The sequence below is a fragment of the Rhamphochromis sp. 'chilingali' genome (genome assembly GCF_963969265.1).
Source record: "Rhamphochromis sp. 'chilingali' genome assembly, chromosome: 3".
Classification (NCBI taxonomy): Eukaryota; Metazoa; Chordata; class Actinopteri; order Cichliformes; family Cichlidae; genus Rhamphochromis; species Rhamphochromis sp. 'chilingali'.
The window spans coordinates 29,720,271-29,738,432 of record NC_137931.1 but is presented as its reverse complement, the minus strand read 5'-3'; the positions used below and the strand labels follow the sequence as shown (position 1 = coordinate 29,738,432).

Below are 18,162 nucleotides of genomic sequence, written 5' to 3'. Positions count from 1 at the left end.
AGGACATGCCAATGGCCCAATGAAAAAGCCATCAGATTATTCGAAATGCTACAACAGTTCCACATTGCTACATTGAACATGGCTAATATTTCACCCAACATTTGTTTAAGAAAATGGCAAATTTCTTGCCATAAATATAACAGTTCATATCATTTCTTGGGTTATGCGAATAGTATAATTATTTGGACTGAATTGACTGGATATCAATATTTCTAAAGTCCCAAAGAGGAGGAGAGGAGAAGGGGAGGAGAGAAGATGCAGGTGAAAGGCAGAATTAATAATAAACACAGACTGAGATAACAGGGCTATCACGTTGTGGATATCAGCTCATTTTCCAGGAACAGTTCCTCTAGTATTGAATAAACCATCACTCTGGTTGTGTCACAGGTTTCTTTTTCTTTATTTATTTTCCATTCTCACCAACAATTGACTCAATGGGAATTTTTTTTTTTTTTTACTTAAAATAAATGAAATCAATGACTTAGCAAGCTTCAGTGGTGATGAAGGCTTTTCTTTAGGTTCAGGATGAAATGTAAGTGACTAATAAAAGGTTTTTCATATTCTTGCTTCTGTTATATTTTATAAAAAGTAAAAATGTTTTTTTTTGGTTAGGCTGACCAAAAAAAGAAGAAAAATCAAATACTTGGTTGTTTAATTATCTTTTAAATTAAATTATTCATGGTAAATAGAGACTGGATATCTATTAGAAGCATGATAACTAGCCTAATAAATACAAAGAATAAAAAATAACATTAATGTACTGAACTAATTGGTTAGTTCCTTTTAAATTACATCTTATAACCACATAACACACCTTCAGCATGAGTTGGTATTTGGTGATCCTCTGGACAGGCTTCAGCAGGTAGGCATCCAGAGACAGTTTGTGATCCAGCTTCTTCTGGCATTCCTGTTCTCACAAACCAAATGTTGTTGATCAAGAAGTGGCACGTGAAGCCTCATCGAACTCTAACCTGTTACAGCTGCATTGTGAGGTTAAGTCACCAAACAGAACACCAACATTGTAGGTGCTGTGCTCTAAAGTCTTTCTCAGAGGCCAGTAGCATGAAGCATTACTGAGGGTTCAGTGAAACAACTTCAGGGTTCGGCCTAGTTTTTTAACAGATTTGTAAAGTTAGCTACCATCTCAGATTAGGTTAAGAAGAAGTTGTAGAAATCAACTAACAGTTGTAGTCACCTGAAATTGTGTGTGTGTGTGTGTGTGTGTGTGTGTGTGTGTGTGTGTGCGTGCGTGCGTGCGTGCGTGCGTGCGTGTGTGTGTGCGTGCGCGTATGTGTGTGTTTTACCTGAAAAAACAGGCTGTCCCCACACTGCCTCCAGAGGATTTCAGAGCGTGGTTTATTCTGACAATACTTTTCATACACCTGAAGCTCTTCTTTCTGAGAGCACAAACACATGTCCAAGTGAGAAGAGGGAAGGCTATTTGGTTTCTCAGTTTCTGTTCAATTCAATCTTTAGTTTTAAAAGTTTGCCACCTTTCTATGAATTTATATGAATATTAAAGGAACCCTCTAGGATATGAATCGAGACAACAAATTTGTTGTGCAAAAATAGAGTGAACATCTTTGTAATTTCGCATGTTATCTGAATAAAAACAACCGTACAACAATACAAAGTATTGGACTTTAAAACCTGGAGAAAAAGGTTCCAACTAAAAAACTAGACTTATGATAGATCTATGATAAATGGCTCACCTGAAGTCTCTGTGTATTAGTACTTTTAGAACTTCAAATCTGTAAGTTAAAGACTTGGCTCCTCCCCGACTTGGGAAATTAGATTATGTGTGCAGTAACTTCTCACTATTATGTAAATAGTTTTTTAACATAAAAACTTACAGCTTTGTGTGTTTTCTTAAGTCTCTGTTGATGGATTTCACACAAACCAAAGACAACACAATAAGTATGTCAATGCTAAGCATGAACAAATTCGATTCACAGTATCAGATCTCCCTGTTTCAAAGAATGGAAGGTCTGGTTTTACCTGTCTAATGATAACTAGATGACAAAAGATTATGGCTTTGAATAACTATCATTGCTCTATATTGTTGTTAAGTCTCAGCCCATGAATAGATCATCTGTGACAAAAATCTGCTTCTCCTTACTTTCTCTACATGCCCAGTGAAGTGCGAATTTGCGCCAGTAATCAGACTCCTTGCCTGTTAGCCCGCAGACCTTTAATGAAGATCTCATTACTCTTTATCTGCCTATTTTTGAAGAATTGTCAAGTCTCGACCTTTAACTTCTTTTGTAAAAAAAAAAAAAAAATGGCTATCTCCATGCCACGTCTCAGCCTTAAAGACGTTTAAGGTTTACAACCTGAGGTCCTGGCAAGGAATTCATTTTCCAGACACCTGATTCTGGAGGGTGTCTATTTTCAGTTTCACCTGCAAAACCTTAAAGGTTTCATTAGTTCCTGTCCTCAGATCCTTCGGGTACCTTTTCTCATATTTCAAAGCAGCATTTGGTTCACTGGACTGAGGAGTTGATACTTGGAAACTGGAACAAATGTTTGCTCTGTCAATGTGTGAATTGTTGGCTGGACATTTTTTTTCACATTAAAGAACAACAAATATTGCTAGTGAGAGACATATTTTTTCCATTATGTCATTAGTTTCTCAGATATGGCAGGAAAAGTATTCAAGTGTCCCTGGTGTGGGTGCATTTAAAGTAAGAGCAAAATATATCATGTTATTCCTTGTACTGTTAAAAGTGCACTGTTATAGCCATGGAGAAAAAAGTAACCACTAACGTAAAGGAAGTACTAATATAAACCCTTTTACAGGTACTTGCGGGTATTTCTAAATACCCACTCTTTTCAGAAAACAGGTTCCAACCAGCTCTGGTTTCTCTGCACAGTTCTCCAGCTCCATGAGAAATGTCCTGCAGAAAATACATGAAAACAAAGTAAGAAAACAATACACATTGCATCCCAATTACTTAAAACTAATTAGGTGTATGCAAATTACATAATCTTTAGGTCTAGTTACTTTAGTCTTTTAATTAGATCTTAGTTAAGTTGGTAAATCTAACTAATCATCAAAGTGATCTGTTAAGAGATGTCGTACTACCATTGAATTCATGAAATAATAAAATCTCTCAGCATTTGATATGTTTTCTGTTTTCTACTGTCAGTAAAACATGAGATTTGCAAATTAGTGTATTCTGTTTTTAAATACATTTTACACATTTTCTCAGGTTTTGATATTTAAATAAATTCACAGAGATACATATACTGATATGAACCACACATGATTGCCTTAACAAGAAGCAATGGGGAGGTGTGGTTTGTGTGCAGTGCATGCTTTGACTTCCTGTTAGTCCAGTTTTTTAGAAATTCTTTAGGGAGAGCTTTTGGTTTAAAATTACAGGATTACCTGAGTGCAACCGGTATATCATTTAATAGTACAAACTGACAGCTATTTGAATGATGCACATTTGCCATCAAGTGAAATATGTTTCTCCAGGCAAAAGATACTTTAAGAGAAGGCACATTACCAGTCATCTGGTAATCCTTTAAAAGAGGAGTTGTTCATATATCACAGTTTTCTGTGATATATCTTTGCTGACATCAGTGTTTCCAAGTTATAGTTGTGTATATGTCGAGGCCAATGGCAAAATAAAGTAAATTCCACCTACTTGTTGTGAAATTCATATATCTCCGGCAGGTTTCCAAACAGCACATCTCTTTTGTTCTCCAGTGATGGTGGCATGAGGTGGCTAAGCTCAGAGTTATTCAGCTCTGCAAAATAACCCTGGGAATCAGGGTGAGAGGGAGGTTCAAAAAATGAAATAATAAAGAAACAACAGCGAAATGTAAAAATCAGTCAGTCTCACTTCAGAGACATCAGTATAAAAAAAACAAATACACTAAAAAAATACTTTTGCACTGCTCCTTTTTTGATTGAGAAACGAATTACATTTACTGCATTACATACCACAGCATTGTACAAGGGTGTAGTCACTTCTGCATTGCTTTTTCTTTACATTTTCTTTGCACTACTTTTGCAGTGGCAGGAAACTGAGAGAATGTCAGTCTAGATCCAATGTGTATGAAAACAATAGGTAAACTGTGTCTACCTAGAATGATCCTTTAACAGTTAAAGAACTTTTTAAAATTCTATAACAATTCTGGGAGATGATTAGAAGATTTAAGGACTGTTTACTGTAGTAGCTTTGTTCTCAAGATGTAAAACAGGTGCAATTCCAAGTAAGCAGTTCAGGTCGGCAGCTTTTTGGATGCAAATAAGCCACAACCATGTAAAATGGATACAAAGATCTCAGTCACTTGAAATACTATACCTCCATGATGCTTTGCAGCTCCTCAACATACAGCCTTTCTGTTTCAATTAGTTCAGTCATGATATGCCTGCAAACAGAAAAAACTTTTTTTTTTCTTATCACACTGACTAAACTAAAAAATAAGCACAGAGAGTCACTTGTGTTCACCAGTCTTCACATGTATTGTATGTATTTGCAGTCTGATGTTGATGCACTGAGTTAATTGCTATAAAATTAGTTATAGGTAGCCAATGTGGGCAGAGGGTAGATTTTTATTCAACTACACGATTTCTTGACATTCCATGGACTGTTTATGTCTACTCTCCTACAAGTCCATGCGTGTTGCATTTTAAAGATTGATCTGAAGTCAGTATTTAGAACAAGAGACACTGAGGAATCCATGACAGGAATCCAAAACATGTCTATGCCAAGTGGTATGAAAAAACTCACAGACTTATCTGTTCTGTCATTGGTCTAGATTTACAGATTTGTGCTACAACAGCACAGGCCTCAGGAAAAGCCCTCAGACTGTAACTGAAGCACTTCCTATAACTTAGTTATATCTAAGAATGTGTAGGAGCACAATGGGCTAGACTTGTCTGCTCATTACCTGAATGTGTATGAATCCTATCTTACAACTTGCTCACAAGATAAGTACTGACTCTGATTTGTGCAATTTTACACATGACTTCTCCTCCCCCTGACATGCATAATTAAGTTATTTACAGCTGAAATAGCTATGTAAGGACATGTCTTGGGGTCAGTAACAAAAAAATTACATAAACATAAAATTAGTTTGGTTCAATTTGTGTTGTCTATTTGGAAATAATACATTTACAGTCTTTGTGTCATTTAAAACCTACTACTACTATCACCATCTATCCTCCTCCCACTTCAGATGACACACTCCCATCTCTCAAGCTCTCTTTGTCGCACTGAAGCTTCCAAGGCAAACAGTGCACACACTTAAAGCCATCCTCTGCTGAACAGTTCAAGAAAATCCGAAAGGAAGAAGACAACAGAAAAAGCTGATGAACAGAAATAAATCGTAGAAAAACAAGAAACACAAAATCAGTTGGAAAGCGTGAGGAAGATAAAGTTCGACGGGTATGTGGATTCTTGCTTGAGTGATCTGGTAAGTCAGGAACAGTGTGTATGTGAGCTTGCTTGCTGACTGGCATGTGTAATAGCAGAATAGTGTCAAGGATACAGGTATCAGGTTGTAGTAGTTAACTCAGAGAGGTGGAGAAAGTACAACAAAGCTCAATGTGTAAAGTAAATACAGGCAAATACTACTAGAACTCAAAACACCACAGAAAAAAAGCACAAATTGTGCTGTATTGTACAATTTACAGTAAACATCACCTAGAATACTGATATCTGTAACTTATAATAGCTTTAAATTGGTATCAATTTACAGAAGCATCTACTTCCACAACTTTTGGTATTTGGTGTCAGGGCTCTGTGTGCGGGCAGGCGGAAGTGAGGATCCAAATGCAGGACTCGGACACTGAATGCAACTCAAAGACCACAGCTTTATTACTGGCGCAAAACAAAACATGAATCAAACTGAGATTGCTAACACAAGAACACACAGGTGATTCTGAGGGTATGACGCAACACTGACACAAAGCAACACGGGGCTTAAATACACTGAGGCATAGTCAGAGAATGGAAAACAAGAGGGAGACATAGCTGGGAAAGATTAGGGCTAACGAGACACGGGGAGCGAAGCTTGACACACTGACATAAGACATAGCCCTTCAAAATAAAACAGGGAACAACTCACAAAGATGCAGACACAGAACTAGACCTATACTAACCATGGGACACAAAACCTAAGAACTAAACCCTAGACCAGAATAAACTGACACAGATTTGTAATAATAATCAAAACAGGATAACTAAAGAATCAGACATAAATCACAATACAGAACAATACCAAAAAACATAAGAAACTGAAAATACTGGGTCAACATGACCCATAACCGTGACATTTGGCTTTGCTTTATGTTCAGCAGGTCAGCTGTGTGAAGTAACAAATTTATCAAAATTAAGAATGTGGATTCATTTCCCCCTTTGTTTCTACATAACTGCAAGGATGATGATCCCAATAGAGGCAGGCAATCACAACTTATCTAACTTTATGTACCGTATTTCCTGGACTACAAAGCGCACCTGAATATTAGCCGCACAAGCTCAAATCAGGGGAAAATCCTGTTTTGTAAATACATTAGCCGCACCTGACTAAAAGCCGCAGGTGTTTCAATGTTGACTTATCATATGTAAGAGAATATGCACAAAGGGAATTGTCAGGAAAGAGATGGCTGTTTGGAGACATCACTTTTATTAATATTTTGAAAAACAAGTTATGGGTACATATTTGCATAACTTTTTAGGTATATGTACAAGTAGCAGTAATTACAAGTATGAAACATGTACTGTGCTTCATAAATGAATAACAAATGTAGTACATAACAATAACCTACAGCACACCAGAAAAGTAGATTCGGACTACCTTTTAGGCTCAGGTGCAGTGACACAGCTTTAACAGGAAGAAAAGTCAGTCATTCACCACCATCTTCCTGCGCACTAAAACCACCCAAGTCCTCTTCTCCAGTGTTGGATACGAACAGGCTCAGGATGGCTACGTCATCCACTCTCAGCTTCTTTCCTTCGTTGTCACTTTCAAAACCAAACAAATCGATGGGCTCAAAATGTGGTCATAAATATTTTGTACTTGTAAATCAGTTTTGTATGTGTAAAAAGAATTTGTGTGTGTGTAAAAAAAGATTTGTATGTGTAAAAAGAATTTGTGTGTGCGTAAAAAAGATTTGTGTGTGGACTTAGCCAAAAAAAACCCTGCAAGTTACAAGTACGAATTTTGACCCTATTTTTCTTCCTTCCATCTGATTGATCAATGTCATGTCAATCACAAATGTAACAATCCAATCAGAGAACAGATGGGTTTGGCTGTCGGAGGGGCGCTTTTTTTGAACTGCAGGTGCCCTTTTACATGCCAAACCAGTGTTTTCCTTCATCATCATGAAGGAAAACAGTCTGTGGTCGTCCAAGTTTGGTGATTTTTGTGTCACAGGTCTACGTGTTTAATACAGGGACTTCCACAGCCTTTTCAACAGCGCTGTGGACCGCGGGGGGGCGGGCAGTGTTTTGGAAATGACAGTCTTCATCACAAAGCTTTCTTCGTTATGAATTAGCATACATGTTTTTATTGAACATTTGAAGAACTAGCAAAAAAAATAAATAAAAAAAACCAAACTCTTGTAGAGGACATAAAGTCAGAGATAGAAAAGACAAGGAGCAGGTGCTTCTAGTACAGGTAGAGCTGCTGCAAAAACCCACAGAGCCCAGCAGCCAGCGTAACAAATTCTGGATCCTTTGCTTTTAGTTAGCAGTTAGCATTAGCAGCGTATCCTGCGTCCGATGTGAAAGGACTTTTATGCTGCGCACTGCGACTCACAGCAATGGTCCTGGGTCAGCCCTGACTTTGTGTTAAACTAATCCTAAAATAATAATGGTATTTCTAACCACTGACATACCACAACTTTTTCCTTTCAACAGCTACTGAAAGTTAGGGGACCTAACTGCTATCCGATATTTATATAGCGATCCTCCAGCTTCAAACGGTATTACCCTTCAAGGACCTGGGCCCTATTTCAGGAAGCCGGTTTAGAAAACTCAGAGTGAAAAACGATACTCAGGGTTGAGTAACCCCGAACTGTCCAACTCGGAATATTCGGTTTCAGAAAGGCTGATAACAATTAGTTCAATCAACGCGGAGTTGCTTTAACCCCAAGTTAAACGCGCGCACGAGGATACATAAAGCCCTGATTAGTGGAGCACAGATTAAGCGAGTCACCATGGAGACGGAGGGAAAGAAGGCGCGGTCAATGTATTTTACAGCGCTTGAGGCCGAAATTCTGATGGCAGCATATGCCGATAACATGCAAATTTTGCGGAAAAAAAGTAACACAGCCTCAGCTGCAAAACAAAGGGAGCATGCATGGCAAAACATAGCCGACAGAGTCAATGCGTGAGTGTTAATTTAAACATTGATCGAGGGATTTCCACCCATATAACACTTTATTTTATTTTATTTTATTTTTTAATTTATACATTTGATTTTGTGATGTGATGTGAGCGCAGGTGCAACCCAACAGGCCCCAAACGTTCCTGGCAGCAAGTAAAAATGAAATGTAAAAATATAGTCCAAACAGGTAAGGTGTAATTGTATTATGAGCCATAGTGCTTGGTCTGTTTGTCCGATGTAAACCAATTGCAGTTAGAGGCTACATTAATTTTCTTTCTGTAAGCACTTATTGAAATTATCTGAGCACATTACAAGTACATATTTGCTTACTCTGTATGCTCAAATGTGACCCGTTATAGCCAACAGAAAAAAAGCGGAGGCCCGAAAAACAGGTGGGGGTCCTCCACCACTCACAGAGGCTGAGCAGTTGGCTTCCACATTTGTGATAATGTTGGCAGCATCACATATGATCTTCACAGTGCAGAGAACACAAATTAGCATCCATTACTATAATGGAATAATTTGTTAGTTTGAAATGCTACAGGGAACTATGTACCTGTACATTAATGCTGTGGAAAGACTTCCTGTTCACATAGTCTCCTTCATTTACTGAAGGAGCAATGATTGGAATGTGAGTGCCATCTGTACAGCCAATCACGCCTGGGAACCGTGAGAATAAATGTAAAATTTAAGTGGTAGTTCAAGTATCACCACATCATGAATTAAGTTTTATTCATCCTGCTACCTGCAATTTTGTGGCATCCCTCTTTGATAAATCTTGTGGGTCTATGACCGGGGAACACCACAGACGAGTACAGGAGACGTTTCAGTGCAACTGTAACATTCCTGACTGCCCGACAGACGGTAGCCTTGGAAACGTGCTCAGCGTCACCAATATTATACAGAAAGCTCCCGTTTGCAAAAAACCGAAGTGCAATACAAATAATATGTACAGAACTGAGAGAATGTCCGCGATGTGTCACATGAGCAATATTAGGCCTGAGGATGTTATTCAAATAAATTATAGATTGTGCTGAAAAACGGTAACGTTCACACAGAAAATCATCAGGAAATGATAAAATGTCCAAACGCGCTCTAATCACTCTCTCCCGGCGGAGAGCTCTGCGGAGAATTTGGGCTTCAACATCTACTGGCTCTTCAAGGAAGGAGCACGCCATGTCTGACACTTCCTACAGTCAGGTTTCCGACAAAGAGGCGGAGAAAGTTAGGTTTAGTTGAAGTAAACCTGCTAGGGGGCAGGTTAGCTTCACGGAGTGTGTCGTCATAGTAACTCGCTCGGGATTAATCTAAACTCGCTTTGTGAAACCGAAAACCCAGAGTTTTCGTTAACTCAGGGTATACTTACTCAGAGTTTGCACTAAACCGGCTTCCTGAAATAGGGCCCTGCAGTTCAAAAAAGCGCCCCTCCGACAGCCAAACCCATCTGTTCTCTGATTGGATTGTTACATTTGTGATTGACATGACATTGACCAATCAGATGAAAGAAAGAAAAATAGGGTCAAAATTCATACTTGTAACTTGCAGGGGGGTTTTTTTGGCTAAGTCCACACACAAATCTTTTTTACACACACAAATCTTTTTTATGCACACACAAATTCTTTTTACACATACAAAACTGATTTACAAGTACAAAATATTTATGACCACATTTTGAGCCCATACAAATCCTCGTTGTCAGTGTCAGAGTCGAACACCCTCAGAAGGGCCGTGGCGGTGTCCTCCTCTCCATCATGCAGCAGTCCAGCCCTTCGAAATCTGTTGGTGATCATGGATGTTTTCACACTTTTCCACGCTGTCAGATTCCACTGGTGGAGTTGAGCATAACTTGCTTTTCGCAAGTTTATCGCTGCTCATCATCCACGCCTCCTGCTGAACGCGTAGCGCTACTTTGAAGTTTGTTTTTCGCGCTATTTCGTACGGCCAAGAGTGGTATGTTGTGACCAACACACCACTCTTGAACCCCGATACTGTGTGTCTGATCACATGCCCTTCTGCCAGGCAACGTAGTGCCGTACAACAGCGGAACAAACAAAACAAATCCTCTTACGATATGACAAAAATCATGGACAATCCATAGAAAAGCCGCACCTGACTAAAAGCCGCAGGGTTCAAAGCTTGTGCAAAAAGTAGCAGCTTATAGCCCGACAATTACGGTACTTATTTAATTCTGAAATTAAACACCAAATTTCAATTTTAGGTGTCATTCACATCACCTTTAATGACGGACCTCAGTTCAAAAAGCTTCAAATGTTTGCCTTTTAAATAAGAAAATATGGGAAATGGAAATCTGACAAAATCTAACAAAAGCACAGCACTGAACTGACTATTAAGCTAGGTTGAATTAACAAGTTTTGAGTGCATATGGAAAAAAATGGACATGGTCTACAATATAACACATCCCCTGGATCATATAAGTTTGATGCGGCCCTCACATTGCTGATAAACATAAAAAAACAAGGCCAGCCTTTTGCTTTATTTTGTTTGTCCTTGTGCACCTTCAAAAACAAGCACACCTTCATTTATCTGTAAAACTGAATATATGTACCACTGTGTGCTCACCTGTTACAGATGTAATCTGGAGTCTGTACACCAACCCTCTATTGCTATAAATCATTTGCTTAAATTCAAAACGCCTCATTTACAAGGCCAGCAGTGTTTGTGAGAAATAGTCAAACACATTTATGAGCAGTAGTCTACAGACATTTTCACAGAACACACTGACGTTTGACTTTTGAAAAAAGTTAAAGATGTGACCATCAGTATATACAAAGATACTGAGTCATTATTAAAAATTTGTGCAGTAAAGACTCCAGCTCTTGTTCCTGTAATTCTAGCAGGTTGAAAAAGTTGCATTTCCCAGCACAAAAAAGGTAATGGGAGAAAACCCTCTCAATGACTTGGTTTCAAACAGCAACACCAGAGCATTAATATCTACTGATATCTAGAATTATGGCATCTATAAGTATGTAATAACTTTCAGAACAGAAGCTGAGGGAGACTTGAATTAGTATTATAGCTATTATGATTAAAATCCCTAGCCCTTTTCTTCTTGAAAATGAACATGAAAGATATGCTAGCAATGGAAATACGATCCAACATAGGCCCCAAACTGGGTTTTTTTTTTTAGATAAGATTATCTGTTAACAAAAGTTTGCCTGTTGAACTATTTTTTTGAACATTTCAAAGCTCAAGGACTTCAGTTAGCCATTAATATTATCTGACCTTTTCCAAATTTGAGGGTCATTCTACAGACATGGTTTCATTTTATGTATTCAGGTTTATCCCTTATTTGAAGATTTCTTCCAAGTTAACGTTTTGAATGTCTAATTATTTCCTGTAGCACCATTTAAATATATGAAAATGCACAAATTACTGCTTGATGAGCCCTCATGTACAAAGGTATTAGATAATATCATGGTACATTGTTATCACAAGACCATAGGATGTCAGCACTTCAGTTTTCTCATCCTGACTGAATAAGGTAAAAATATGCTGCAGCGAAAATATGTGTTTACACTGTTATGTAGCAACATTCACAGACGTCAGCAGCTTCACTGCTGAGGGGCTGTGTTGGACTAAACCCCCTCTATTATAGGTCTTTGTGCTGGTTCGGCAATTACATTCAGTGTGTTGTTTGCAGAGTGAATCAGTTAGCCAGTGTTGTTAACAAGCGATTTATTATATACACTGACAATTCTTGTGTCATGGGAAAATCTGATTGTACAATGCCAGATAAAATATAGTGAAAAATATCTCTGACCCTTCACGACCTCTGAAATTTTGACCAGCAATAATAGAAATCACATAAGAATGAAAGACTTCAATGGAAATGAGAGCGAGAGCAAGGGGAAGGATGCCGTTTATGGTTGCTTTATGAGCAGCCATGTGCAATTGAGGTCATTAATAAACCAGTCAGTTGTGCTCAGTTAATTTGTGATAAGACTCACTCAAACACCAGCTTACTTTATCTATTTAACACTGTAGTTTATTTTACTGAGTTGTACAGTAGTTGTTATGCTACAACTAGGGCACTTCATGAAGCTACTGATGTGACGGTCTTAGATAGTAATTTCTGAGCTTGTGCAATGATAAACATCCTTTTTTTTTTAGAACTGCACAGTTGTTACATTTTTTTAAAAAATTCCAGGTATTACTGAAATACTATTAGCACAATCAAGTCCAATCAACTCAGTCAAATCAGTTGGCAAAAAGCACTTTGTGTCTGAGTGAACAACTTTAACCAAGTTGAATTAAGAAAAAAAATTGTTAAGTGCCATTCCTACTGTTTTTATTTCATTTGCCAAGAAATTATCTTTACACAAGTCATGTAAGTAAATTCTAATCAATTAGCAACTGTCACCTAAATATTGGCCTTTTAAATGCAGAGTCACGACTCAAATGGAACTGGGAGCTTGTTGTCACATAAGGATGTATAAATGCCGAGTGTGCTAGAAGGTTTCATGCTAGAGTATAGAAATGCCATTTGAAATTTTGAAGAGACGTGAGTGTGTAGCCAACTGAAAACACATTACAATTTACATGATAATGTTAAATGCTTAGGAACAGTTACAGCCAATAGTAATGAAAGGTATTAGTCATATCAAGAGGAATGAAACTGAAGCCATAATATCTCATGCTCAATCATCAAGGTAAGGAAATCCTGGAAAGTTGACGTGGTTCAACTAGTTCATAGTGTTTTCTGTGGGAGAAACATTTCGTCACTCAACCAAGTGACTTCCTGAGTCTTGGCCAGTTTACAGTTATAAAAAGTATGTTTGTATAATGATTGAAATAATTTCCATTGCCTAACAATGAGCGGTGAGGTCAGTTTCTGTCATTATCATGCAAATTGACATGATTGATATCCATGAGCGTTATTCAAAACGGTTTGGAGAATGGCTACAATCGCTATGAAAGCATCAACCACTGCGGACGTACTCCCATGCAGTCCAACATCCCAAATGCAATTGTGGACGTGGCTGATATATCCGTCTGATTGGTATCCTAATTGGTTGACAAGTGGGCTATAGCCCACCTTGAAAAAAGAGATAAAAGATTACAAAATACAATGTTAAAACCGCAGATAGTGACTGTAGTACACACTTCATAGTTTTTAACACTATGTTTCACTTTGTTTCTCATTGTATGTTATAACTTCACATGCCTTACATGCTGGCTAATGGTCCAACAACTGAAGGAAGAGGGTCCAAGAAACTAGTTGTACCAGATACTGTCATGGTCCTGAGTCTGACGACTCAGTGTTTTGTGTTTCTTTATATTATTCTATGTTCTTGTTTATTCTGTTATGTCTTTTGTTTAGGTTTGCTATGTGTTAGGGTTTTGTTTTATGCCAGCCTGTGTTCCCTCTGTCTGTATTTTATAATTTATAGTAAATGTCCATATATATATATATATATATATATATATATATATATCCACACCTTACACATTATGTAAGGTGTGGACATTTACTATAAATTCTTTACTATAGATTCTAAATACACAATACACCAACCACAGCACTAAATGTCGTCACTATCACTGGATTAAAAACGAGCATTCAATCACAATCACAGCGGATTTTCTGTAGTAACATTGTGATAAGAAACATGCCTATCCAGGTGCTAACACTGTAATACTACAGAAAAAACAACTTCAGGACCCCAAATAAACTGCATCGGAACACCTTTTGATACAAAACTTACTTCAAGGAAAGTTTAATGATATCAGCGCAAAACCACGTCGTGAAATCTGAATGCTTCCACATGTGTAAAAACCATACGCTCACGCCCTCGTCGCAAACATATCCAAAATAAATATAGAAAACGATAATGAGCAGCTGTAAAAGAACGTGTGCAAAATCCACGTGGTGTTGACGCCTAACCATTTTAACATTTTAACTATGCCTAACTACAGACGCACAACTAAGGAAGTTCCTAACTGCCAGCTGACTGATCCGGTTAGGCTGCAAGTTTTCAAGCAGGTGGAGCGGCTGCGTGCACTACAGCTCATGATACTTTACAATTTGTTAGAGCTGCGTTTTTACCCGTGTCCATTCAATAATATTGTTTATGCACAATACTTCAAAAATGTTGTTTTCAGTTTTTCATAAAGTCCGAACATACCCTGAGTGGCAGATCTTCCATAGGTGCACATTTTTACATTGTCTTTTATTGGGAACTGTGGTATATTTTATGCAAAAAAACAATATTGAAGACAACTTTACAATTAAACTGATTTTGACTATTGAACTGCCAAGGAACTGCAAGGATACTCTGCATAATTATACTATGGAACAGAATATATGCACATATAAAGTTTTATCTTAGTCTTGTTTTTCTCTTTTTTTTTTCAGGTGTCATGTGGCCTGAGGACATTCAGACATTAAAGTCGTGGGATGGAAGTTGAACTAACTGGAAACTTTAAATAGTCAAAAGAGAAGTAGCATGTTAGACTTTTTGGAAGTGATGGTTGACACAGCTTGAACCAACACCAGTTAGTTACAGCTTGCAACCAAGGAAGCAGAACTTTTTTTTTACACAGGAGAGAAAGATCAGTAATAGAGCAACCACACTGGACTTCATCATGAGGAAAAGGAACCAGTTTGAAGGACAAGTGAAAGAAAGAAAGGAAAGATGCTGAAGAGAATATTATTAGATGGGGCATATATTGTTTGTGTTCAGCTGAAATAAGCAGTAATCAAGATGTTTGTGAACTTCCGTCGAATCCACAAGTGCCAGTGTTTGCAACTGCTGACCACAGGTCTTCTGCTTTGTATGGTGATGGTTTACTGGGAAGAGTTGGACCATCATGCAGTCAGCCACGTGAGATCCTTCACCCACCGGTACTTGTTCAACAGCTATGATTTTCTCAATTCTTCTTTTGCTATCAACTCCAATCATCATTACAGAAAGGGTGGTTCTAACAGGGTATTTGGTGGATTTGTGAACTATTCATACCTCATCAACCACCCAGAGAAATGCAAAGGGGAAAATGGGAAGAGTTTAAATGATGTTTTTCTGCTGTTATTTGTAAAATCATCACCAGAGAACTTTGAGCGGCGCCGAGCCATCAGGGACACATGGGGAAACGAGAGCTTTGTTTGGGCAGAACTGGGGGTGAATATGAGGTTGGTGTTCGCCATTGGCATTCATCCATATGTCGAACAGAGATATAAGGTCCAGACTGTACTGCTGAAGGAGGACAAGGTCTATGGAGATCTGATCCAGCAGAACTTTGTAGACACATTTTATAACCTGACTACCAAACTGATCCAGCAGTTCCACTGGAGGCACATATATTGCCCTCAGGCACGCTTCGTCATGTCTGCGGATGATGACATCTTTGTCCATATGCGTAATTTGGTAAAGTATTTACAGGATATTCTCAGGAGTCAATCAGGAGCTAAAGACCTATGGGTGGGGCATGTCCACAGGGGATCACCTCCAGTTCGCTATAAATACAGTAAATACCACATTCCCTATGATCTGTATCCCTGGCCATCCTACCCAGACTACACTGCTGGAGCAGGGTATGTGGTTTCAGGGGATGTAGCTGCTAAAATTTACCAGGCGACTCTGCTGCTGAACTCCTCTATGTACATTGACGATGTCTTTATGGGAATCTGTGCCAAGACCATGGGGGTCTCTCCCCAGGAGCATGTTTACTTTTCAGGGGAGGGCAAGGCTCCTTACCACCCCTGCATTTATGACCACATGATCACATCACACGATCATATCTCTGACATGCGCTCACTGTGGCGGTCAGCAACAGAATCTAGAGAGAACAGCAGCACCAGGGGAATACTAGGTAACCTTTATTGCACAGCAGTGAGAGTGATGCTACTATGTCTGCCACATTATCAGAACACTTACTCCTGTAGTGCTGCTTTTACATGAATACTCGTTGTGGGTCCCAAACACTGTTATAAACAATGTTACCTAACAGCACTAGTCTGACACATTTCACCTTTGCCGTTGTGTGCTGTCTTGTAATGAAATGAAGATCTATTAAGAAATTAAATTCATTCAAAATTCATGTCCAGATGCATCAGGCTTCACTGATGTGCAGCTTCCCTTTGCGTTCCCTTAATTTTTTTTATGTTACTTTCCGCAGTAGTTTACTAAAGCACTTATCAACGAAATAACTTTTCCCTTTGTCTTCTCCATAAATTAGTGGTAGCAAACATCAAAATTGTTGACTTAAGTAGCCTTGGATTATTCTTCTGTGTTGGGGCAATTGATAGTTTTGCCTTTTAATTATTTATAGATAAGACAAGGGTATCAGGATAACTCTGAAATTTAAACCCAGACATATTAACGATGCAGCTGCCAAGTGAGAGGATAACTGGACCAACTTGATTTTTGTTGGAAAACACTGTTTTTTGTGATGCTGTGATTATTACTTTGATGCATATGTATAATAATTAACTGTCATAGAGCCAATCAAGTGTGTCACACATTAGGGCCTGCCAGATTGTGCTAAATTATGACGAACTTGTGTAATTCTGCTGTAGCCTGCATTTTCAGTGTAGCCACGTCAGGACTTCTGCTAATTTATATTTTTGCCTTCTTAACTGCATTCCTTCTTTCACTCTTAATAACTTCATTGCACTCACCTGACTTCCTGTATATTGTTAAACTGTGTATTCTATAAATAAGCTCCAGTGAAACTGTAATGTCTAAAGATTAAGTTAGTTTAATTTATTGATCACTCTGTTTAGGTTAGTCAGCTAGACCCATGAAGCTTTTCATGTGTAACTGTCAGAAGCCAAAACAAATAACCAACCCATAATGTAGTTGGACAGATTTATGAGCAAGGCTTTGACTTTTGAATAGCAATTACCTCATTTTCTTTCTGATTTTGTTTTGGATTTACAAGTGTGATTACAACGATTCACCTGTTGAAATACTTACTTCTGGTTCAATCTGCAGGTTTCACAATATCTCGAAATCTGCAGATTGCATAGTTTTACGGTGTCTGAAAACTGTTCAGACACCTTTAGATAGCTGAGCAACACCTAAGCAAATCATCGATCCAACCATTTTTTAAGCTCTTATACAATTTATAGTTGCTTTATTTATTCCAGCGGTCATTACCCTAATCTATCACAGGGTTACCAAAGCAAAACATTTAACCACAATCTCACAATGCCTTTTTTGTATGTGGAGTAAGTCTATTTGATTACATGCACACTGAAAAATGAAGCTAAGATGGTATGTAAGTAATGTGACGTCTAAGTGTCCACTCCGAGCAGGAGTATTTGACACCTCAGGAGTGAGATTGAAAAAGTCTGCAGTAAACCTGTCTCTGATATACTGACCCCAAACTGACTTGTCTGTGCCAAGTACATTATTCCAAAATGCCTAGCCTTTACCTGTGCACTCAATGCCAAACCTTTCACATTAATTTTGGGCAACAAAGGGTGTTTTAGTTTAAGTTATTTCTGGTTGAAATTACACATTGATGGTTCTAATCCCAGCCGAAAAATCTCATTATAATTTTATGGATTTCATAGTGTGATAAAAGGAGAGACTGCATTCTTTTCTATAATACTGTTTGATCTTTTTTTAAATTCTGAAATTGAATGCTGTTGTAATTTTTGTGTGACATTTCTTTGAATGTATCAATTTTGTTAATAGAATTTTTGCTTAAATAAAAAAAAAAAACAATAGTTCAGAATCAGTTTCACATAGGATCTACTTATTATTTTACTTGAACCTAGATAATGTATCTACTCATAAGGCTAGCATAAGTGAGGTGGTAAGAAATTAAATAAAATCCAACACCAACAAA

General features: G+C 38.0%; 2 protein-coding genes across 8 annotated transcripts in view; one reads left to right on the top strand and one right to left on the bottom strand.

Annotated features, from left to right (window-relative positions):
* Positions 1–18,162, bottom strand: part of mcf2l2 (MCF.2 cell line derived transforming sequence-like 2) — a 113,705-nt gene that overhangs the window by 49,138 nt on the left and 46,405 nt on the right. For all 7 annotated transcript variants that reach the window (XM_080878610.1, XM_080878614.1, XM_080878611.1 and 4 more), the window contains 5 exons: positions 4,317–4,383; positions 3,654–3,769; positions 2,828–2,897; positions 1,305–1,397; positions 815–907 (listed from right to left, as the gene is read on the bottom strand). In XM_080878610.1, coding sequence (XP_080734736.1) covers positions 815–907; positions 1,305–1,397; positions 2,828–2,897; positions 3,654–3,769; positions 4,317–4,383 — 439 coding nt within the window. The remainder of the gene's footprint in view (positions 1–814; positions 908–1,304; positions 1,398–2,827; positions 2,898–3,653; positions 3,770–4,316; positions 4,384–18,162) is intronic.
* On the top strand, positions 5,297–16,265 carry b3gnt5a (UDP-GlcNAc:betaGal beta-1,3-N-acetylglucosaminyltransferase 5a; the record flags this gene model as incomplete). The annotated part of the gene is made up of 2 exons (XM_080878617.1): positions 5,297–5,430; positions 14,723–16,265. The coding sequence occupies exon 2, from the start codon at positions 15,072–15,074 to the stop codon at positions 16,263–16,265; it is 1,194 nt and encodes a 397-aa protein (XP_080734743.1). The 5' UTR covers positions 5,297–5,430; positions 14,723–15,071.